The 24,834-nt window shown below is 42.4% G+C and overlaps 1 protein-coding gene across 1 annotated transcript; it reads right to left on the bottom strand.

Moving 5' to 3' along the window:
• Positions 1-22,579: 22,579 nt before the first annotated feature.
• Positions 22,580-24,800, bottom strand: LOC308331866 (prolyl endopeptidase-like; the record flags this gene model as incomplete). The annotated part of the gene is made up of 1 exon (XM_080787390.1): positions 22,580-24,800. Exon 1 carries the CDS (start codon positions 24,707-24,709, stop codon positions 22,580-22,582), a length of 2,130 nt encoding a protein of 709 aa, XP_080643516.1. The 5' UTR covers positions 24,710-24,800.
• Between the last annotated feature and the right edge of the window lie 34 nt (positions 24,801-24,834).

Raw genomic sequence — 24,834 nt, forward strand, 5'->3', positions numbered from 1 at the left:
TCTACCCAGCAGCACATAAAGTAATTAAAATCGGTCGCATCTTTACCAGCTGCAACATTAAAGCCATGAACACATGAATGCACTACTAATTGCCAATCCAATAATATGATTGTGAAATGGGCCATTCTGCATAATTATTAGCAGCCTATTATTAGTAGCCTATTAGTAGCTTTTGAATTTGATACCGCAAGACTATTGCTATGCCAATGGTTTATGCCAAGTACAACTTTACAGGAATTGTATACTTGTTTTTACTTAACAACTTAAACTTGAACGAAAGATAATGGCTGAGTTTCCCAAAGGAAATATGCATAGTGAGTGGGCGTTCTTCCACTGTGAACATAGATATTCCGTACATAGATGTGCCACGCAATGGTAGGCCTGAGGCCTGGTATGGTAGACCTCAGGACTACCATACCGTATGGTAGACCTCAGGACTACCATACCGGCCTGACCAGTATATAAAAGAATGCTGAATTAACTAGCTTGTATTGGTAACTTTGACTGCACAATAGCCTCCCAATTAACCTCCTTGTATAGACCTATATTTATTAACCTACAATCGAATGTTATTCCATTTAATTCACTTGCTCAATGGGACAGTAGTGTTTTCATATAGGCCTACATTTACCATTTATCACTTCGCCTCTGAAATTTAATGTAATAATATTTGGACTGCTGGACAGCTGACATAACAGTAGGCTCTCTTCACTCTTATTTTTTTTTACATATATATATATAAATATATATGGATGCTGAAGTAGGCCTAACCAGGCTTTAGGGAAACAGGTTTTCTTCTAAATGTATTCATGCAGGAGGCCTTACGTGCGCAATGAGGACAGGTATGGCTGTGATCTAGTCTAGGTTACCTATTTCTATGTTGTTGTGTTTGACAGTGTTTCCCAAAAAAGGACATAGTGTCTGGTTGGCTGCCATGAGGCCAATTAGGCCGCACACACAGGCTTCTGTGTGCGGCCTAGAGGGGTGTGTTCAAGCTACGTGCAACAAAACATTTCTTTGGGAAACCCAGCCAATGAGTGCTTCTTCCACCACTGCATGCAAGAGACTTGTAAAAGCATCTCATCATTTCATAGAGAAAGGTAAAAAAAAGCCCAGCTTCCCATCTGTTTTGCTTTTTCGCTGCGATGGCCCATATGGGTGATCATTCATGGATCACAAAGAGTGGACAGGATTCTACTGCGCACAAGCCACTTCACTACACCTGCTTTCAAATGGACTCCTTGTGTACTTCGCTGTGGGGGAAGTTCATGGAGCATATAAGAGGCGTGACGTCTTAATGCACACCGCAGCAGGCAGTGTGTGTGTGTGTGTGTGTGTGTTCTGGGAGATAGAGGCATTCATGGGTGATTGAAGTGGGCCCCTTAGAGCAATGAATGTGTATGAATCTGTACAGTAGAGCCGCCCCCTCCCAAAGAAGTACAGTAGCAGGTGGCTGATGGAGGACACTTGGCTGCATAGAAAGAAAGTGCCGGTGAATTATTAAGGCTTTTGCATTGGGGAAGTCACTTAAGATACTTTGTGAATGAAGGCCAAAGAGGAACCTGAAAGAACACGCCATGCACTTGACAAAAAAGCGCGGCTGAACGCATGGGAAGCCACGAGACCGAGCAGACATGTCTTTGAATGTTTCAAAAGCAAGCACTTCGTGCAAGGACAGCCACAGATCGATGTTAAAGAGAGATGTTGTCAAAAGAGCCTGAAAAAGGATTAAGAGAAAGCATCACACACACACACACACACACACACACACAAGTTTGAAGTTACAATGGTTTTGTATATAGGAAGGGGGCCGGGCAGCTCAAATTAATATCGAATATCTAAATACTGAATCAAGCAACTTAAAAACTGTCCGGGGTTTTCACAACAGCCTCAGTAGACGATGAAATGACCCATTACATATTTTGGAAAGTTAAATATCCCTTTAAGTGGCTAATGGCTCTGAATAAGAGTAGAGAAAGACACTGTGTAATGTGTATACAAGGACGTCTTGATCAGTGATAAACCTATCCCATGTTTTGACTCGACTCTCCATCGACTGTATTCAGCATTTATCTGTATGTTTTCTCCTCTATACGAGTATTGACATTTTGAATGTCATGGCAAAATGCCACTGGGTCAATACAAGGGTTGCGCACCATGGAGGAGCATATATAATGGACTGAGAGTGGTCCAGAGGTAACTATTAAGACATTGGATGCATTCTGAACGTACACTGGGGGTTAGTAAATTGCTCCATTTTGATTTCTTTAAATGATTTTCTAATTTGTTGGGAACACTGCAGACCAAAAGAAAATGTCATACTTTTCCCAAAAGTGCACTGCGGAACTGCATAACAACAGCATTGTAGCCCCAAATGACTCCAAGGGACCATAGATCATATTAATGTGTGTAGAGAAAGAAATGGAGTCATAATGGGAACTGTCCGCCTAATATTACATTACTCTATATGGGAGGGAATCCTCAAAGCAGAGAGGTGGGTGTGAGCTGTGACATTTGAAAAGGAATTGCCACTCACAGCAGAAGTCCTCCTTTGCATATGTGATATTCCATTGTTCTTCTTTACAGTACCTACAACATCCCATCAACAGACAGGTTGCACGCGCACACACACACACACACACACACACACACACACACACACACACACACACACACACACACACACACACACACACACACACACACACACACACACACACACACACACACACTTGTCTACAGCACCTCACAGCTGCATGCCTGCACCTATCCGAATATATAACCAACTATATAACCATCCGAATTAGACTAGGATATTATGGTGGATGTATTGTACATTCCATTCAATTATCCATTTGATTTAATCTATTCTACTTGGAAGTGCACTGCTCCCCTGTATACTTGCATTCTCTCTCTTGATTTAACACATTGGTGTTTGGAGTTTGACACATTGGAGTTTGAGCAAGTTTTGAGCCATTTTATCTATTTCACGGAATGTACAATACGATGTGTTTTTCCATTACAACTATCTCTGCCATCTCTCTGCTTGTAATTATAACGTTATGTTGAAAATGAGGTTGCTGCAAGCAGGCAAAACTTAAAATGTCATTTGCACCGTTTGATTTACAAGTAAGACACGCAAACGCGGGAAGCGCTGGTGGCGGGCAGGTGGTGTTACAGCGTGACAGACACACAGACACACAGACATGTTCGGCTAGGTCTCATAGTTAGTGCTCACTGTGTTCGCAATAATGTGTAAAACCATCACCAAACCAACAAAATCAGGCTGCATTATGAGATTGAATGTATTAATGCAGCCATTGTTTTTTGCATAAGACTGACCAATCAACAACAGCGGAGATAAGCTCATTCAAGTTTGGAAAAATAAATCTATTCCCTGGTCGGGTAGGAAAATGTCTATATCTCAAATGCATATTCATTCTGGGGATCCTTGACATGAAAAAGTTTGAGAACCACTGGTTTAAACAACATCAGGAAACAAGCCCAAATAATCAACTACAAATTAGAAACTCCCTTTTGGTGAGTGTTGAAAAGTGTCTAAGCTCTGACATGCTGTATCATACTGAATGTGTTGCGTGTGGTTTTAATTGCGCTACTTGCATACTTGTGGTTTTAATGGCCTCGAGATATACTGTATGTTTAAACAAAGCAAATGTTCCAGTTTCTAGTCTTCCTGGCACTGCTGAGGCCTTCAGAATTCAGACGCGTGGGCCAGAACACAAGATGATGTGCACCATGACATCAGTACTCGGTATAGTGATATGTTTTAGTGAAATATGTTTGTGTGTTCATTAAAGAGTTGCAGGGGTGGAAATAAATCTACAGCTGCAAATTAGTCTACTGGAAGCTCCCATAAGTCACATGTTAGACCCAGAAATGTTGGTTAGTATAAACTTTTATGATTCAAATGTCATCTGTAGGTTTAGAAGATGAGATTAAGCTTGGTTGCTAAAAGTTGCACGTTGAGCAATTTCAGTAATTTAGCATAATATGTGACCACATACCATTAACAACCTGTATAAGGCAAAGAAATACAAATGTCGTTATGCTTTAAGTAGCATGTGACATGTCAAACTAGACATAATTCTGAATCTATTCCAAGCATTAGTTTGCAAGTGGCCATAGCAACTTGCAACTGGAATGGATTCAGAATGATGAAAACCCCCTAGTTTGACATGTCACATACTTAAAGAATGATGAAATTTAGATTAGCCTTATACAGGTTGTTAAAAGTACGGTCACATATTATGCTAATTACTCAAATTGCTCAACATGCAACGTTTAGCAACCAAGCTGAATTTCATCCATTAGGCCTATAGATAACATTTCTATCATTCTATCATTTCTATCATCTATCAAGTTTACCATTTCTGGGTTCATGAAAATTCCAGTGGGGGGGGGGGGGGGGGGGGGGGGGGGGGGGGGATGGATGCAACAATGTTTCATTATCACCATTTTAATGGTAATACCATAGTAGATAATAGCTACTATACTGTAGCTAATAGCTACTTTTTCATTTTGTGTACTGTATGTAAGTGATCCATTTCAGCTTTAGTTGAGATCACCTTTGAAGAAACAACCATCCATTTTCTAAAAGTATTTCAGGTCCTTATTTTCGCTTTACTTGCTCTACACATAATTAGTGGCAGTCCTGTTATTATTAAACCTTGCTGGTTTAATAATAACACAGTATATGAGCTATTTGTGTAGTTCCCAGGTGATGTCCCTGCTTTGTTGTTAACAGTTCCTCTTTTCTTGACTTTCTAATGAGATATAAGTTTCCTCTGAAACGGCAGAGTTCACGGTAGACAGGACCCCGCAGGCATTGTTCCTGATGGAGGTGGTGTGGTCTCATGCAGGGTCATAAGAAAGCCTGTGGCAAAGGAATGGATGTCACACTTTGTGCTGAATAATTCTGGGTTTTTTTCCAGGCTCACAAATAGCAGACACATCATCTTTTCATTATTCACCTTTCCACCAAGATTTCTTCTTCTTCTTGATATTAAGTTGGTATTATAATGTATTTATTTTCACAAACACATTAGTGTCCTGAACTTTAATCATCAGAATCTGTGTTTGATGTCTTTGCAAAATGTTGACCCAGGGTATTTATTTCAGCTAGAGTTTACACAGTGTAGATGAATGACTATGCTTCTACGTTTTCTAGAGACCCATGTAATCAAAGCCTAGGATAAGGGTTTGTTTTTTGTTGTTCAAATGTTCAAATGTTGTATATTATTTTGTCAGGAAAAAGTTGTCCTGTACTACAGGTATAACAGACAAAAGCTAAAACAGAATATTTGGTCCACATGGAGCTAAGACTTGCAGTTCTAAAATGGCCACGGTTTGTCAGTGATCTTATTAGCATTGCTAGCATAAAACACAAATTACTGGAGTAGAATGGCGTGGGAACCACTTGCTGCGTTGCACCAGCTTCTCCATCCATGGCTTGACAGCCAAAACCGAACATTGATGAGCTGCCATAGCAACAGGGAACAACCTCTTCACGAGGCCCTCAAGACCTGGAGAGCAAAGCAAGGAAGAAAGGCTGAGGAATCCGAGACAGCAGGGAGGACGAGGACGAGGGGGGGAGGAGTGATAAAAGATAGTTTAATAAGCACATTTTAATTGCTAAATTTGTTTGCGAAAGATAATCCGAGGGAGCTCAAGAAAGAGAATTATGCAAAAATAATAGCGTACGCTCTGTATGAGGGGACGCATGATGAGTGGAGAATGGGCAGAAAAAGGAGACTTTAGGGCAGGGAGACGGAGACCAAATTCACAAGGGAGAAGAGGGCAGAATTATTGAAGAGCGCAGCAGAAGGCGGAGATGGCAGCCGTGCTTAGCAGCCTCTCCTCGCGGGAAATGACAAGGGAGCGAAATGCTAGCTAATTATCCCATTTTGGGCTGGAACCCCTTTTGGTGTTTTAAACATTATGTTATAATTTAGCTATTGAAAAATAGCAGATCTACAAGCTCATAGCGCGCCACCGAGTGGCGCGCTACGAGCTTGTAGGTCTGCTATTTTTGAAAAATTGAGCACCACTAATACAGAAACATGTCAGAAAACTGTCAGAATTTAGAAGGTATTTATTTAATTTCTACGTCAGGCCTAAATGGGTTATATCCAGCTTACCAAATCGATCCGAGCCAAAAACAACAATAGCGCAACAGGCGAAAAATCCATTCCCCAGCACTTTGCCGGGCGTAAAAGAATCACGGTACAAAATTGAAATCATCAATGACCGTCAGCAAGATTGGATGGCAGTGTGACTACTGGCAGCTCAGAGGTGATCAGAATCTTCTACCAACATCAGCTAATCGCCGATATCTCGCAAACCTGGAAGCACTCCCAGTGTCTCAGTCAGAGGGAGAGCGAGACTAGAAGCAAAAACAACGCTGCAACTAATCCATTACTCGTACTGCAAAATCCAGAGTGTTATTTTAACTCAGAGTGTCATTTTTTACACTCTCAGGAGTTAAATTATTGTTCTGGATTTTACATTGCACACGGAACATTCTAAACAATCTACACCTTCGAAAATCTCACAAGAGGATAGCAAATCCAATTCCAAAAACACATTTTATAGGCCTACTCTGTCATTTCTGGAAAACCTCCATAAAATGTCCGGCTGCCGTGGCCGGCAGGGGTGAGAGACATTCAGTACAAAACCTCTCAGTCAGTCATTTGTTTTCTTGATGACGCAAACATCCAGCAATCAATGCTAGGCCCAGAGTATTCCATTTCATTAAAGGACCACTTCACTGCTTTTCAACTTATCTTCATATAATTGGTCCTCACTAATGTTCATGATAAATTACCACATTATTTTCCTACTCAGTCTGTGTCTCATAGGAGGGCTGTGGGCAGTTCAGAAACCCGTCCACCGGTGACATCATCGTTAGGCAGATGTTTTTTAAACAAGATGTATTTTAAACAAGATTAATTTAGAATTCTATTATCGTGAGAACGATGGTTTTCATTTTCGTATTGCATGTTTTTCAGGAATCGAAAGCCTGCATCGCTTAGCTTATTGATTAGTATCGATGATGTCACTGGTGGACGGGTTTCTGAACTGCCCTCCTATGAGATACAGAGTAGAAAGAGTAGAAAAAAATGTTGGCATTTTATATTTATATTATATTTGTGAGAACCAATTATATGAAGGTAGGTTGAAAAATGGTGAAGTGGTCCTTTAAACATTACCCTAGAGTATTAGTTCCCTCAAATCTTGTGCCTCAAAAGGTCACTGGGAAAACATGCACCACAAGCCTCTCAGAACATTGGAATTAAGTCATTAAGAGCCGTAGCTGAAATGTGCTCAACGACAGATGGATCAAAAAGACATCTGCCCATACAAACCATAAGAATGCCAGGGAGCTTCCAAAGGCCTAAGAGAGCTTATTGTTGTTAGTTTGAAATGTCACATCATTAGCACGAATAGCCCAACGAAATTAGCATATAATATAATGGTAAAAATGGATGTCAGAAACCGAGACAATGTTATTGCTATAGCAGCATATCTCGATGAAGATCACACTGTCAGGATAAAGACTGTAGCAGGGGCAACCCAATAGCCGAAGAATGGTTAGATACAGTAGACTACAGTATATTAAATGGACTCTAATAACTGACAGTGAGTCATCGGTTCGGAAGAAAAAGACCCCCAAAAAATGGTGTAGCACATTCCAAACGCGTGTAGCAAAATAACTGTCCGTTTCGGCCAGGATCCCCACATTTTGTTCCTCCGCATTGTTGCACCTCCAAGATTTTAGAACTAGCTGAACACCTCTTCTAGCCAAACATCATGTGTGACTAGGGGTGTAACGATAGTAACTGCATCGAAACACAGATTTTTATTTCAAGAATCTAATTATGAATGTATACAGCAACATTGACTTTGTATCGTATCGTTTTGCAATGCAAATAATCGGTATCAGATCGTTTCAATTATATCAATACTAAGTTGAAGAAGAAAAAAGGAATAGAGGGGTTTAATTACTTTTCCATTCAAAATCGCTACTCTTGGTCTATCGATAAATGTGTGTATTCTGTGTTCATGTCCATGTATTCAAAAATAAAAAAGAATCTATTCTAGTCTATGTATATGCTAGAGAATCACTGTTTACTTATTTATATCCATATTCATACATGTTCCCTTAAAAAAACCTGCACACAGATTTAATTTCTTTGCTAAATAGCTACTGTATGCTTAATGTAAATCGCTCTGGATTAAGAGTGTCTGCTAAATGCCTAAATTGTAGATTTAGATTGTATGGTTTTAAATCATTGAACGGTATCGTATCACCATAATGAACCAATATTATCACATTGTATTTCAGACTTTTATATTTTTTACATGAATGTTGAGTACTGGTGTTGTTGGTTTGTCCTGTGTCTGTCTTGTATCTGTTGTCTGCCCTGTCTTATGTTAAAAAAAAAACTTCAATAAAAATACTGTGTCGTATCGTCAACCATGTATCGAGATACGTATCGTATCGCTGTTAAAATGTATATTGTTTTATTTCCGCAATGTGTCAGCAATGTGCCATGGACAGTTTGGAAGACAGTTTAGGAGATCGAAAGAAACCTTTATAATCTAAAAAGTAAAGGTATCAATACTGCAATGTATAGATATAACTCCGTACGAGTCCCGCATTCAAAATGTACTTGAGTAAAAGTACAAAAGTATCTGAATCAAAATATAAGTTTAAGTTAAACTCATTGTGCAGAATGTCCCAGTTAAAAATGTATCAAAAACGTTTTCACCTAATTGCAGTGGAGTAAAAGTACAATATTCTCTACTGAGATGTAGTGAGGTAGTAAAGTAAAAGCATTGGAAATTGTAAATACTGAAGAAAGTACAAATACCTCAAAATTGTACTAAAATACAGTACTTGAGTACATGTACTTCGTTGCTTTACACTGTCTACAAACATAACCATATGCTAATTAATTCATGGAGAGAAAATGGCAAATATATGTTGTCCACCGTGTCACCAGAAACAGCTAAATCTCCCATGACAAATTACGTCAAAACACTTCTTTGGACACAGCCCTAATGTTGCAAGTTGTATACACTTTAACAGCTATCAGATATGGAAGTCGACATCTCCCACATACGTTTACAAAGAAGCTGCAGTGAAAGGTTACAGATGGCTGTACAGTACACATGATGGTTTATTCATTCTCTTGGTAGCCTGTAAACATGCCATTTTCTGGGCTATGGTACATGGAGCCTTTGGCTTGGGGCGCAGTGATGTGAAATTTAAAGATAGAGCAGAGCTTTTACACAGCTTTCTGTCATCTCCACCTTCAAATTGCTTCTCTTTGCTCCTCTCCCTCACTTTGTACCGACACATTCTGTTTGAAAATGGTGGACCAATGGAAACGGAGATAAGCAAGTCCTTTATAAGAGTTTGATATGCATTAGGGCCATGAACCCTCATATGAAAAATCTGAGTAAACTGAGTGGTGCAACTCCACCCCCCCCCCCTCTCTCTCTCTCTCTCATTAGCAGGCAACAGTGTAGCTCTCTCTCCATTTCTGGCACAACAGCGCCCCCTACTGGTACTCATTATACTGGCGCACATTAACCAACACATAGGTAGTCACATAGGTGAACCAACACATAGGCGGACACATAGGTGAACACGGACATTGCTGTTCCTTGGAGTGGTTGCACCACTCAAAAACACCTTTCAAACTCCACGTTGTCAAGGAATACCCAAAAAGTACACAATGACCACACCGTCTGCATGCATTTGCAATATGAACACTTATTATCATTTAAGCAACGTCTTGGTCTTCAGGCAAACTCCACGTTGTGGAATGATAAATCAAGAAGCTAATTCACTCTTTTTATATTCCCGTTCTAAATCTCACCGAAGTTCTGTCATAAATACACCAGTATATTCTGTTTCTTTACGCAGTACTGCAGCTGGGATAATAAAACAAAACATGACATGTGGACTAAACGACTTCCTTCCTGCCTCTACAGCGTTTACAATCTGCATGCACTCAGGGAGTAGTCCTACATTAGCCCACACATTCAAGGACATTGGGGACCATCTGTAACTTGACTACAATAAATAACCTGGTATACAAACAGAATCAAATATATTACGGTCATGATTCACCAGGAGCCTGATTGGCTTGATTCCAGGCTTAAAACTCGTAATAAGGATTCTATGGAGTGTGTATATAGAGAAATGAATGTAGGTTACCTGTGGGAGCTGCACCGGTGAAAAACACGGTGGTGACTGTTACGCTTTATTAGCTCAGTGGTAAAACGTTCAGGAATTCCAAAAGTGTACAGTATGCTCTTAAAAATGTAATACAGACCTTTTAAGGGTCCATTTGGCTCTATTAATCATTTAGCAGGGGAACCCTTTGGACTCCATCTTCTGCCCCACGTTGACAATGTCTGCTTTACAGTAGCCTTTTAGGCAGAGGTGGAGTACTCAATTGTTTAACTGAAGTAAAATGGAGAAATACTACAATTAAAAGTCCGGAATTTCTAAATTTAGTTAAATACCCAAAGCAGAAAGTAGGCCTACTCACTATGCAGAATGCCCCATACAAATGTATACAAATATTTGGAAAATAGCAGATCTACAAGCTCACATTGCGACACATTGTGAGGCCGAAATGTATATAGGGCTGAAGTGGTTGGTTTATGTTTTGTAATAATAAAAGTTACTAGTAAATAAAGTTGTCAAATAAATGTAGTGGAGTAAAAGTACAATATTTGCCTGATGTAAATGTAGAAGTAAAAGTATTGAACATTGAATTTGACATACTCAAGTAAAGCACAAATTCCTCAAAAGAGAAAAGACCCTGAATGTGCCAGGTGCACAAGCTGTAGCATCCTTCACTTATTCACAGCCATGTTCTCTGCAGCATGAATGGTGAATGGTAAATGGTGCATTCATACTGTATAGCGCCTTTATCCAAGGTGCTTTACAGAGACTGTGCATTACGTCCACCCATGCACATACGCACACACACACACATTCACACACCGATGCCGGAGGAAACCATGCAAGGCACCGACCTGCACATCCGGTCACTCTACCCGAGCCACTGCCGCCCCATATGAAGTCACTTGTCGAGATCATTCGTTTTGAGTCTATATGGCAGATTCTCATGGGCAGTCTGAGTGTGCCAACTCAGCTGGCTTTAAAGCAGGGGTGCCCACACTTTTTGGACTCGAGAACCACTTTCAAAATGACGAGTTCAACAAGATCTACCCACCCAAAAAACAGGGGCTTTGGAATAGTGGTGCTAGCATTACATATAGTAAGACAAACACACCTGGAATGGGAAATGGATGGAAAAATGTCATTGGTAGGGTAATTTTTGTATAACTTTGTAATGCTACTGATATGTTTGTATTTCATTATGGGTGTGAGTTGACAGGCCCTTCTAGATGTCAATCAATCAAGTCACCTTAATTCAAGTTGCTGATGCGAAATATATTTATATATATATTTATTTATATATATTTATATTTAAATTGATCAGACCCGCATTAACAAATCTCAATATGTACGGCTGCGATGGAGAGGGAGAGTGAGAGAGAGGGGGGGGGGGGTGAGAGAGGAAGCATGCAAATCAAATGCAAACGTGTGCCTGGTAATGAAAGGGAAAACTGTGGTTTGCATTCCCATCCTTAGCCCTCTCTCCAGGTGGTCCACTTTCAACATGGACCACCACATGGAGGGTTCATGTTTGGCATCCAAATTTGGAATCGACCAGTTAATGGTGCCAGAGACGGACACACACACACACACACACACGGACGGAGTGCAAAACATACATACATACATACTGTGTGTGTGTGCTTTGTTGAACAACATTGTAATCAAGTTCCGGCTATTCCAGTTAGGAAGCCTAAATAGCATGCGTCTCCTCCCCTTATGCCAATTTACAGTATATATAAGACATCCGGTAGGTTAGTGTGACTAATTACGTGCTGCCTGAAACACTATTAGTTGCATGATTACCAACCTCTATAGCTAATTACATAGTCTGCTCTTGGCTGACCTCTGCCAGCATGATACATTGCTTCACTTCTCCATCTTCCGCAATACACCCCTTTGTATCCTTATCTATTGTTCTTTAAGAATTGTGTGACCTTTTTTTCTTTTTTACACCTTATCGTAACTATACCCATAAAATATGACGATACAAAGGTGTAAAAGGGAATAAAAGGCCCCTATAAGTAAAAATGAGCGTAACCCTCCCTGGTTAACTCAATGAGTTGTGCAATGTGCTGTGTGTATTCCTGCCTGATGGTTGGCTAGCCACTATAAAACTTATACTATAAGAGCTTCTGTGCAAAATACAGTAGGCTCATGCACAACACTGTTCAAATTATTATTATTACCTAAAAGAAAGTTTAAGGTAAGACTGGTCTGGGTGCTTTATTGGTTTGTTTTGTTCTCTGCAAAACTCAAAAACAAGATAATGTGTACTGTTTTTTTTCTTTCTTTCATGGCTAGCCATTGCCCCAAGATACAGTATCAGCACTGTGGCATTTCCCATTCCTTTACGTTCCAACACTGAAAATGAGCTTTGTAAAAGAGAGAACATAATCCATTTGTATTTGCACAGCATGTTCACATGTGGCATCCTCTCCGAGAGCTTTGGCAGGGGCAGCGGACGGAAAAATAAAAGTGCAGCGTGAAACGGCTGCACAGCTTCTTCGTCTGGGAAGACATCTTTGGTGGAAAAGATGCCGCAGGGACAGGAGATACCTGCCAAGAAGTGCGTTGTCTACGCATATTCAAGGGGCATCCTCTGTTGCTCCCCTTCCCTTTCCCCCTGCTGATATGACAACTCTCGAAGGGTTTAAGTGCTTATATCCTGCCCAGATTCATGCTTATTGATTTCACCTATACAACTTGTTTTATATCAGACTTAGGGAAGTAGCAACCGGAAAAATATATCATCGAAGGCAGGCAGAAACCTTGTATGGTCTTTTTGGTTTTTAACCACTTGATCCCCAGCATCCACGCATATTCTGAGGGGGAATGCACAAGCTCATAACGTAGCGGGTTGCGACACATTGTGAGCTTGTGGCTCTCGAATTTTTGTCTGAGAGATTTGGTGTTGATAGAAAAGAGCGGTTGAATTTGGTTAAATTAATACCCTATTTTACATCATCAATCAGCAATATAGTACAGTAGCAATGGTGTCTACAACCTTCACCTGCAGTATTCCCGAAATAAAGACGCCAGTTTGAATGTGGTTAAGTTTGTCTTCGCGTTTTATTTACCCAATGAAACGCTTTAACAAAAGCTTGTGACCAGATAATGAATCAATTAGATCCATTGGTAACGGTTTTGAACATACAAGCTTTCCGCTCGATGGCGGCGATATGCTACTGTGTGAAGACCCACTCAAGGTTCTGCCAGCAGAGCTGATGTGCGATTGGCAACACTTCCTCTCTCTCCCCAGTGCGTATTATATACACTGGCCCATAATTTCAGCACTAATGGTTGGCTAATTTGATTTAGTATGGATCAAAGTGCTACGTGAGCTAAAAGTGAAGGGAATCGCCCTTACGTATGGGTAATGGCCATTTGACCTGGACCTTCTGAGAGATGCAGAAAGACCTCTATGATAAGTGGATACTTCTGCGGCTGGCATAAGGCCAGCCAACTAGCACAGAGCTCAACATGGTACGCACAGTATCATCTGGTCCAGTTCATTAGGCAAGCATGTTAAATATACAGTACCATACAGTACATTATACTACATTTGTTACTACAGTACAATGCCGGAGAGTGTGAGGTTTTGTGACCCATGCATGGTTCTGTGTACGCCCTTGAAAACTTTTGAGCGGCTTTGTATCACAAGTCGCAACTATCAGAGACGAGAACACAGTGAATAATAATGATGAACATCATTACTATTGTTTTCTGCCGCCACTGTGGGGAGAACATTGCATGGAAGGGAAGGCAAAGGGCCGAGATAAGAGAGCACAAATGGAAGGGAAACAACATCGATAGGACGATACGATAAGAGGTGGTGAGAGGGATGGGGGGTATAGGAAAAGCATGAGCACGAGGCAAATTATTATAACCAAAACCATGAGAGCAGAGGGAGCATGTAAGACAAAGAGATACGTGAGCTTTATTTTTGAGGGTCAAACACAATGCACAGCACTGTGGAGGAGGGAGATATACACAGGAGATACAGACAGACAAAGGCCGAGTAATGAGATGAGCTCTTTTAGCCACTGAATCATGAACTGTTGTTTTATGGAGGCTAATAAAGTTGGCAGCTATTTACAGACAAACGCCTGTGAGAGCACTGAGTGAGGAATGGCCCTTCCTCCCGTGTCTATCGTACTTCCTGAGCTGCCGATGCATACAAAAAAAAACTTTTATTTACAATTTCCTTTATTCTCTCTCTCCTTTGCCAAAGCTGCTGTAGGATTAGTGGCTTTTACCACAGCCACCACCCTGTGTGATCTTATCACTTAACAGACAGGGCAGCTTTTCCTCGGCTCGTTCCTCAAGCTCTCAGGTATAACAAGATGGGGAGGGAGGGAGAGAGGGAGGGAGGGAGGGTGGATGGGAGTGGATTGTGGAACCTACAGGGCAACTAGTGATGCAAGAGATTGATTAATGGAAGGAGAGAGAGGGGGGGAAGGGTAAATGAGACAACGGAGGAAAAAGGAGATTCAGGAAGGGGGCAGAGAGAGGAGGGGGTATAAACAATAAATTGGGGAGATGCAATGTGGTGCATGTATGTTGTATGCTTATCAGACAGAGAGAGAGAGAGAGAGAGAGAGAGAGACACCTGCAAGCCACTATAGGGAGCAGTGCCTGGAGAGGAGAGGATAAAACACAAGGTGATTGACATACGCTCTAATCCACACCTCACCACATGTCATCCAATTTATACTCCCTGAAACGGTAAGAGGACCAGGCAAGACAATGGAACTAGAAAGAAAGAAAGAAAGAAAGACAGAAAGAAAGAAAGAACCAGATTAGGTAGGGGCCCACAAAATGGGTTGAAGTCGGTGGTTAAGAAATTACTAATAGTTTGATTTATTTTTGGTGCTAAATGGCCTATCCCAAATGTGTATTTTCATATATTTTTCACCCGGTGCCAACAGCCTGTAATCCTGGGTGCTGCCAACCATTAGAGTTTAGACCTTCTAAATCTGCTCTTTTTCCCTCTACACGACTCTCCATAAATAGCCGATCTAAAAGCTCACAGGTCCTTGCAGTGCGAGATCTACTATTGTAGGCTAATGTTCCCCAACTCACAAAGATTTGGCAGACCTTGTGTAGTAACTCTGAGGACCCCCCTTGTGGTCCCGATCCACCTGTTGGAAGACTCCTGTTATAGAGCGTAAATCTACAGGATCGAGTGTCCTGGACAACACCCAGGCTCTCGCCGCTGGAACTGAAGCCACCAGAGACTTGTCTAAGGAAATAGTGAGAGATCCTGCATGAGGCAAGACTCACCTGGGAATAAGAGAAGCTCAGCCTTGTCTGGGTTCAGCACGAGGTGGTGAGAAGACCTCTACTGTGAGCTGTCAGCCATACAGTGCAATTATGCACTCTTCCATGTTCCTATAGGGGGGAAGGTGAAAAACAGTTGTCAGAACACAACCCTGATAGGATCTAGCTTCAGCTTGTGAGCAGAGATGAGATTGAAGTATTCTAACAATGTACTTGTACTTTGTTACTTTACACCGCTAAAAATAAAGGACCCTGCACCCTGTCTTAGCTCAGCCGGTGACCGATATCATTGTGTTCGCATAGAGCATAGACGCCTGACAAAGCCGGATGCACCACAATATGGATTTGAACCCACAACATCAGCGTATGTAACAGTATGTATAATCATCATCATAACCTTTATTTAAATTCTACAGTATAAGTAGTAGTACAAGTGAGGGGCAGAACACAAAATCAGCAATATACAACAAATAACAAAATTAAATATATGAATCAGAAGACAGTATAAAAAACTAGAAACTATAAAAAATAGAGAATTAATGAAAATAGTTACAATGATGAACAAAAGTGCTGGAAATCATTTCCCTGAATTTACCCAAGGAAGGCAGACATTTACTTTTTAAGGACTTCTGGAGCTCATTCCAATCAAATGGAGCACTGACAGAGAATGCTGCCGTGCCCAACTTTGTGTTAGCAAAAGGAACCTTGAGGGTCAAGAAGTCACTCGAGCAGGTCTGAGGCATCAAGATTTCTGAGAGATTCCAAGATTTTTGCAAGACAGGGTAATTTTGAAATTGGTCTGTAGATATTTAGATTTTGTCTAGTGGGAGGACATGAGCCAGTTTCCAAATGTGGGGGAAACAACGTGTTAAAATAGAGACTGAATATATGGGTAATGTGAGTTGCAATAAGCGGTATTAGGGTCCAATTTGAGATGGGGGATCATAGGGCTGAGGAAACTTGAGTGTGCTCCCGGAAGAAAGAAAGACAACAAACAAACAAAGATATAAGCAGAGCTAAAGATGGAGAGAGAAAAAGAGTGAGGGAAAGAAAGGGCTTGATTTAATTGAGAGAATGACATGGTTCCAGCTGAGAGAAGCTCTTCAATGCTAATGTTAGCCCAGTCAGAAAAAGACCCAGTCCATGTGCACAGTAATTATCCCGGTGCTAATGATGCTAACGCTATCTGAGCAAGACCCATTGTGTTTAATTTAGCTCGCTGGGGAGCAAATAGGAGGGAACTGCTCTACAGATGGATGTCTGATAATCAACAGCAAAACAATGGGGTCTGGCTGGCAGTGATGACTCATCCCAAAAGGCTGATAAACTCAAGTGTTGCATGTCTCTCTCACACACACACACACACACACACACACACACACACACACACACACACACACACACACACACACACACACACACACACACACACACCACCACTTAGTGCGTTAGGACACACACTACTGATACAAGTTCCCTGAATTTTGAAACAGTAGAGTGCTGTCAGCCTGTCATCACCAACAGAGTACAATTACTGATGGCAGCCATTAAGATTTTACCTACAAACCCACCTATGGTTCTGTCTTACATTAATGTTTCATACAAAGCAACTTTTCTCCCACTCCATCTCAAGTGGCACTGAGGAAAACTCTCTCCATTCCAGAGCTACTGGGAACACGTGTAGGCTAGTGTAAGAAGCAGTTACCAGAACTTGCCCACAGCCTTAGAGAGAGCAGTTCAAAGCAAAGGTTCCATGACGGTATGAACCAACAGCTACTGAGGCACACGCTGTTTTGTTTTGTTCTAAGGCCTCGTGCACAATCAAAAGAAATTCAACCTTGAGGGACCTCCACATTCTTTGGTTTCAAATGGCTTCATTGGTTTACGATGCAACCTTTCTCTTGCTGCCTCTCTCTGTTCTGACCCTCATTGCAGATGCTTTTTCTCTAATTAAAAGAGGAGAGAAGCTGCCAAGCAACTCCGGTGAAACTGCAGACTATTGAACTTTAAAAAAGGACACACACACACACACACACACACACACACACACACACACACACACACACACACACACACACACACACACACACACACACACACACACACACACACACACACACACACACACACACACACACACACACACACACACACACACACACACACACACACACACACACACACACACACACACAAAAGCAGTGAATGTCCAAACTCTCTTGAAGTCGCTATATGAAGTGGCACAAAAGGTATCCGAGCCGAGGCACTCACAAGAGCCTTGATCGGGGTATCAAGACCATTGGAGGACAAATCAACCCAGTACTTGATTTGAAGTAGAGAATATACATCTGCTTAAACATTACTCCACTGCGAGTGAAAGTTGCTCAGTCAAATTTGTAATGCAAATGAAAGTTGCTCAGTCAAATTTTTGTACTTAAGTTCTAGCTCACAATGCGTTGAATAACGAGGCGATGTGTTGTAATGTTGTAGATCAGCTATTTTCACTATAGGCTTGAAATACGTGGTTAATTGATAATGTACTTTTAATAAATGTAGTCAAAAGTAACATTTTTGTCTTTGAAATATAGTGGAGTGAAAGTATCAAAAAATACAAATAGTAAAGTACCGATACTCCAAAAATATATTTTAGTTTAGTTTGTAACAGACTTGCATTGGTGTTCATGTTACGATATTTATACATTTTCAGGCTGTCCTATACCGTACGTATGGCTATCTCCAGAGGAATACCAACTTTTACCAACTTGCCCCAGGCGTACAGCCAGCGGAACGGCTCAGCCTGGTATTCCTAAACTAACGGAAGTAAATTAAACCTAACCTTATTCCTAAACGTAATGGTTAAACTCAGTAAAACGTGCCAAACCCTAACCCTATTCCTAAACATAACCCCAGTAAAACTATGCCTAGTGTTTTTGGATTCCGGATACCGTCCAGAGGAGAATGTGGATTCCACATTTCCACTTCTGCCTCTGTTCAGCCCCAGGCAGTGTATGTGGTTAGTTTTGTAGAATTCTATTGAGTTAGCTGTCAGCACTGTCACTGTTTTCTGCACTGTACAAACTAGTCTGTTTGATGTAAAAAACTGCTACGCTGCCTGTAGCAGAACAGAAAACTAAATAAATGTGTCTTGAAAGGTACTTCAACTTACATTAAATTACCCGTCAATTTGAAGTTTCTAACTGGACTGGAATGGGAAGTAACACAACATTAAAAACAATGCACTAGCTACTCTTATGGTGAAGTATAGACCAACCATAAAATTAACAACTTCTCTCAAAGGCTGAAGCCAAAAAAGCTAACTTCTCATCCTTGATGTCACTCCAGTGCATAAATTGGAGCACCTGCCTTCGCAAAGAACAAAATATGTGGCTTAATATTCTCCACCAAATAAGCGATTTAACATAATGTCATTGCCTTAGTAGAAAACTACATTCATCACTTAATTCTGTAATGGCCTGTCGTTTAGAATTCTGTTTCCCTTATAAAAAAAGGAATGATCACACACAATATACTGCTCTCCTATCTTTATTTATTTAAGCAACAATAATTAATGTTTTGCCCGTGTAGGGCTTCATCAGGTAAACACGAGCGAAACATTGCTAATTATTGTTGGTTAAAAAATAAATAAAAAAGATTGGAGAGCAGTATATTGTGTGGATATTCCCTTTTTCTTCAATTGATTATTTTGGGTGTAAAGAACTGTAGGGATGTGCATATCCTACCCTTTTCCCTTATAAATGCAACCTGGCCAGAACAACTACATTCTTGTAGGATGTTCTGTTGAATAATTTAGCCATCATGTCATGTCAAGACTTTAGTTCAATATTCAGGGGTTTTAACACTGCAGGGAATGAAAAACGTCAAAGAGCAAAAAAATCAATATGACCTGTATACTAGGCTGTATCAACAATGGTGTTGTGCAAATACAAGCTCGTTGAAAATTGTATAGTGAAGCCAATATACCGGTACTCTGTTTCTATTTCTGTAATCAAAAAAATATTTGGAAAAAAATAGAATAAACATGCAAATTACGCTCTAAATTATGGAAGAGCAAAAGGGACAAACAAAAGCCATAATTTGGGAATGTATGTATGATAATAGTTAAACATTTCATTCTGTGCTTCAATACTGTAGCAAGTAAAACTCACAGCTCACATAACACTCAATATTCTAAAAATCACACCCGTGTGAACTGAGTGGTGCAACTCCCCCCCCCCCCTCTCTCTCATTAGCAGGCAACTGCAGCACTCTCTCTCTGTTTCTGGCACAACAGCACACAACAGCGCCCCTACTGGTACTCATTCTCGTGCTCATTAACCAACACATAGGTGAACACATAGGTTAACCACACAGGCACACATAGATTAGACACAGACATTGTTGGTTGTAGGAGTGGTTGCACCACTCAAAAAGAAAAACAATAAGGTCAATCTAATGGTGAGAATGTATAGGAGAGATAACATTAACCTTTATACTCCGGGAGGTAAAATCAGGTATTGTAGCAGCCACAGCAGTAAGAGTGAAACAAAAATAAACCAGGGAGCGGAGGGGAGGGGGAGAAGGGGGGCGGGGCAGGCACTCAGATCGGTGAATTAAAATGATCCACCGCCCTGATCGCAGCTGCACCCGCCCCTCTATACCAGACAACATGCTGGCTGGGCCAGGCTATAGACAATATTTTAAACCAATAAAAAAGAAAACGATATACCAAATGTCCTACCCCACCTCAGCGGCTGCCGGACTATACACCCCTCCTCTTATCATCCGTTTTATTGATTGAATAAAATGTTTCATCCCGCCTCCTCTTCTCCTCCATTCCTTCATCCTCTTTGCCCCTCTCCCTTCATTTAACTCAATTCGTTTTCGATAAATACAACTCAAACTGATGACTCTGTCTCATATCACACATCTCCTGTCCTGATGCATTCCTACGGTACATCTCACATAGTAATAGAGTGCAATAAACATAGTGCTTCAGGGTATACCAGGTAAACTAGCTATAACCTAGTCTGTCTAACCTTTAAAGGGCCACTTCATCCCTTTTGCAATCAGATCATGATGTCATGGACACTGGGCTCACTTCCTTCCTGGACTACAATTCCCATAATGCTTTGGTCCACTGCTCCACCTTGTGGATAGGGGGGGGGGCTGTCTTACTGAGACAACATGTAGTCCAGGAAATAAGTGAGCCCAGTGTCCATGACATCTAACCTGACTCTGCCAGCTGGTGGCGGTATTGGGTAACCATGTTCCCCAACACAGCATCCATCTGGGATCTCTCAGGGAGTTGAGCTAACGCCGAACCACTCATGGTTCGAACCAATCAGCGTGAGCTAATGGCGGGACATGTGCGAAACCGGATGTGACGCTATATAGATACGTCAATATGATTGGTTGTGTTTGCACCCCCACACGGCGATAGACAGACGGTCCATCCAATCATCTACCAAGTATCTTGAAAAAAAGGAACAGCCCTGTCATCGAATTTGCTCCCGAGATCCCAGATCCCAATAAGCTGTGAAACAAATTTGTGTAGCAAGCTTCTTGGATCTGGCAGCGTCAGGTTACATGACATCATGGAGCCCATGGACACTTTGAAATACTGAAATATCTAAAAACACATATTTCACACATAAAAACCCCAAAATAAAATAACCTTGCATGGCTTCCGCAATCGGTGTATGAATGTGTGTGTGTGTGTGTGTGTGTGTGTGTGTGTGTGTGTGTGTGTGTGTGTGTGAATGGGTGAATGAAATGCACATGTAAAGCGATAAAGGCGCTATATAAATGCACCATTTACCATTTAGTGGGTGAGGTATGAAGAGGTGAGTTTTCAGATAGCATCAGAAAATAAAAGTGAGCTACAGATAGGGAACCAGGAGAGAGAAGAGTCTGAGACACATAGAATAATTGGCCAGGGTGTTTATAGAGAAGGAACTGACACACTTCTTGTGTCAGCTGATCTAAGTGAAGGAAGGGGTGCAATGTCATTGTTTGCCTTGTGGAATAAACCTACGGAGCATTTCATTTTTGCCAGGTGCTTGAAAAGCGCCTGGACTACATTTGCACGCACCACTACTGACAACCGTAATGGACACTTTTTCATGATTGGTTGCCTGTAGGCTGTCTCTAAGCCATGAAACCCATTGTCTGAACAGCATAAAAACCCATACTCTGAACGCCGCAATGCAGGAGCGAGTGGCATCAGAAGCTAATGTTATGAGCTACTGTAACCGGAGGAAAGCCATAACAAAACACAGTGGGTGAAAACGGGCGCTTACAAGAGCTTGTTGCACCTGGTCGTTTTTTTAATGATTTGAAATAGTTAAGTATTGCATTGCAATTCAAGTGAGATTCATGTTTAGTTATTGTATATTTAGTATGGTTAAAACATTTGAGAGCTTCTGCTGCCAATTTACGCTGTGTTGTAGGGTAGCTGTGGAAATCCCTAAAGCCTGCCATGCACAGCGACTATAGTCTCTCTCTCTCTGCTGGGTACCCCAAAATTAAAACTAAATACCCCCAATATTTTGCTGTAAAACTGGCAACTGCATTAGAGCACTATTAGTGACTTTACTCTTTCTTTATTGCGCATATTTTCTTTATTGCTCTTACTGTGATTTTATAGAGCACATTGTGAAATATTTTGCTGTAAAACTGCATTAGGCCCGTCTAGAGTTTGAATTGACAGGTATCAGTCAAAAGGGAGACATCGAGGAGGAAGGACGGATGGGGAAGGATCAACACATGGAATGTCAGAACAGGTTCTGACATATCCATATATGGAGATCTAAGGGGTCGAAGTTTGAGGTCAGGTGTTAGAGTTGCTGGCCAATATTGATTACATCAGGGATCTCCATGAGTCCATATATGGGCTTAATTGCTACAGCAGGTCACATTTACTATGACATCAGGGATCTCCATCCCTGATGATGGCACCATATAGCATTCCCATGTATAGGGATAATGAGTGACTGACGGGAAATGTACGATTTCATACTAAATGCGACCTGTGGTCGCAACTACTTCCTGTCACGTTAACGGACGGCGGGGCTATTTGACCCAGGAGATGTTGAGGCAGCGGGCGATGAAGGCATAGGTGTCGGCCACCTCCTGGATGACCTTGCCGGTGGGCTTTCCGGCGCCGTGGCCTGATTTGGTGTCCACGTGGATGAACAGCGGGTTGGTCTGCTTGGGGCTGCGGCCCACGATGTGCTGCAGCGTGGCGATGTACTTGAGCGAGTGCAGGGGCACCACGCGGTCATCGTGGTCCCCCGTCAGCAGCAGCACGGCGGGGTACTGGACGTCGTCGCCCTCTGGCACGCTGATGTTATGGAGCGGAGAGTATTTGATAAGCCAGTTGAATTGGTCTTTGATTTCCGAGCAGCCAAAGTCTGTCGTCCAGGCGTGTCCTATTGTAAAATTGTGGAATTTCAGCATGTCCATGACCCCCACCTGAGCTACAGCACAGCCAAACAGTTCTGGACGCTGGTTGACACATGCCGCTACAAGGAGGCCGCCGTTGGAGCCGCCGTTGATGGTGAGTTTAGAGGGAGCGGTGTAGCCCTGTGTGATGAGATACTCAGCCGCACACTGGAAGTCAGTGAAACAGTTCTGCTTGTCGGCCAACATGCCAGCTTTGTGCCAGGTCTCCCCATACTCCCCTCCTCCTCGGATGTTGGCGATGGCTAACACTCCCCCCATATGTCGCACAAAGATGAGACGGGATACGCTGTAGCTGGGTGTGATAGAGATGTTAAAGCCCCCGTAGCCATACAGGAACGCTGGGTGGGAGCCGTCTAGCGTGATGCCCTTCTTGTGGACGATGAACATGGGGATCTCTGTGCCATCTTTACTGGGGTAGAAGACCTGGGTGGTCTGGTAGTCAGAGGGATTGAAGCCTTTGACAGTGACCTCCCTGAAGATACTGGGCTGCATGGGATCCTTGGTCAGGTCACAATGGTAGATGATTGCTGGGGAGAGTAAGGAGGTGAAAGAGTAGAAGATCTCAGAGTCCCTTTTGCGGCCGGTGAAGGCCACCACAGAGCCCACGTCCAGAGGGAAGGTCTTCAGCTCCTCACCGGTGCCCAACCTGTACATCTTTAGGATGTTCTTCACGTCGTGGAGGAAACACACAAACAGGTAGCTGGAATACGTACAGGTGGCAAACTCGATGACGTCCTTGTCATGTTGGGGGATGAGCTCCTTCCAGTTGCACTGAGCCGGCGAGGCAAAGTCTATGTTGACGAGCCGGCAACGCGGTGCGTCTAAGTTGGTCTTGAAGGAGAACAGCGTGCCCTCGTTGGTCACATACTCGTACTCGGCGTCAAAGTTATCGATTAGTTTCACCCACGGCAAAAGCCCTGTGATCCCCTGTGGGGTGGTATGGAGGTCACAGTACCACAGTCTGTTGACAGGGTCACAGCCCTTGCAGATGGATAGCAGCACATAGCGCCCATCATCAGATACCTCAGCTCCACTCATCCACTTGGGGTTTTCTGGGAACTCTGCACACAGGCAGTCCTGAGACTGGGGAGTGCCCAGGACATGGAAGTAGAGCTTCTGGTGCAGGTTTGTGGACGTCTCAGTGCCGTCACTCTTGCCCTCCTGAGTGGGGTAGGAGTTGTAGAAGAGGCCCTTGCCGCCGTGGGTCCAGGACATGCAGCTGAACTTCACCCGCTCCAGACGGTCCTTCAGGGGCACGGCCCCCTCCACCCGCAGGAAGCGGATCTCCACCCAGTCTGAACCGCTGACACTCGTACCGTACGCCAGGTACTCTCCATCCTCAGAGAAGGCATAACCTTGCAGGGCGACAGTCCCATCCTCAGAAAAGGTATTTGGGTCCAGGAAGACTGTGGGCTGTGCGTCCAGGCACTCCTGCACATACATCACAAACTGGTTCTGGAGCCCTGTGTTGTAGAAGTGGAAGTACCTGCTCCCCCACTTGAAGGGACAGCTGTACTTGGGGTAATCATAAAGCTCCATCATGCGCTCCTTGAACAGGTCCCGTACCTCGCAGTGCTCCAGATAGGGCAACGTCAGCTGGTTCTGAGAATTCACAAAAGCCTGTGTCTTCTCGCTGTCAGGATCTTCCAGCCAGCTGTAGGGATCAGGGATCTTCTTGCCATGATAATCGTCCACAACTGCCTCATCACGGTAAGCGTGGGGATACTGAAAAGACATGTTGGAGGTCAGGCGTCGTGCTTTTCGCAGGAGAAAGGGCTGTTTCAGGGATGTAAATAGTGGTTTTTAAATGCCTCTGTGGATCCTACAAAACATCAACTTAAGCAGTTTGCAGAACAACAGAT

This window comes from Protomyctophum bolini, assembly GCF_963924005.1.
Source record: "Protomyctophum bolini genome assembly, chromosome: 17".
In the NCBI taxonomy this organism is placed as follows: Eukaryota; Metazoa; Chordata; class Actinopteri; order Myctophiformes; family Myctophidae; genus Protomyctophum; species Protomyctophum bolini.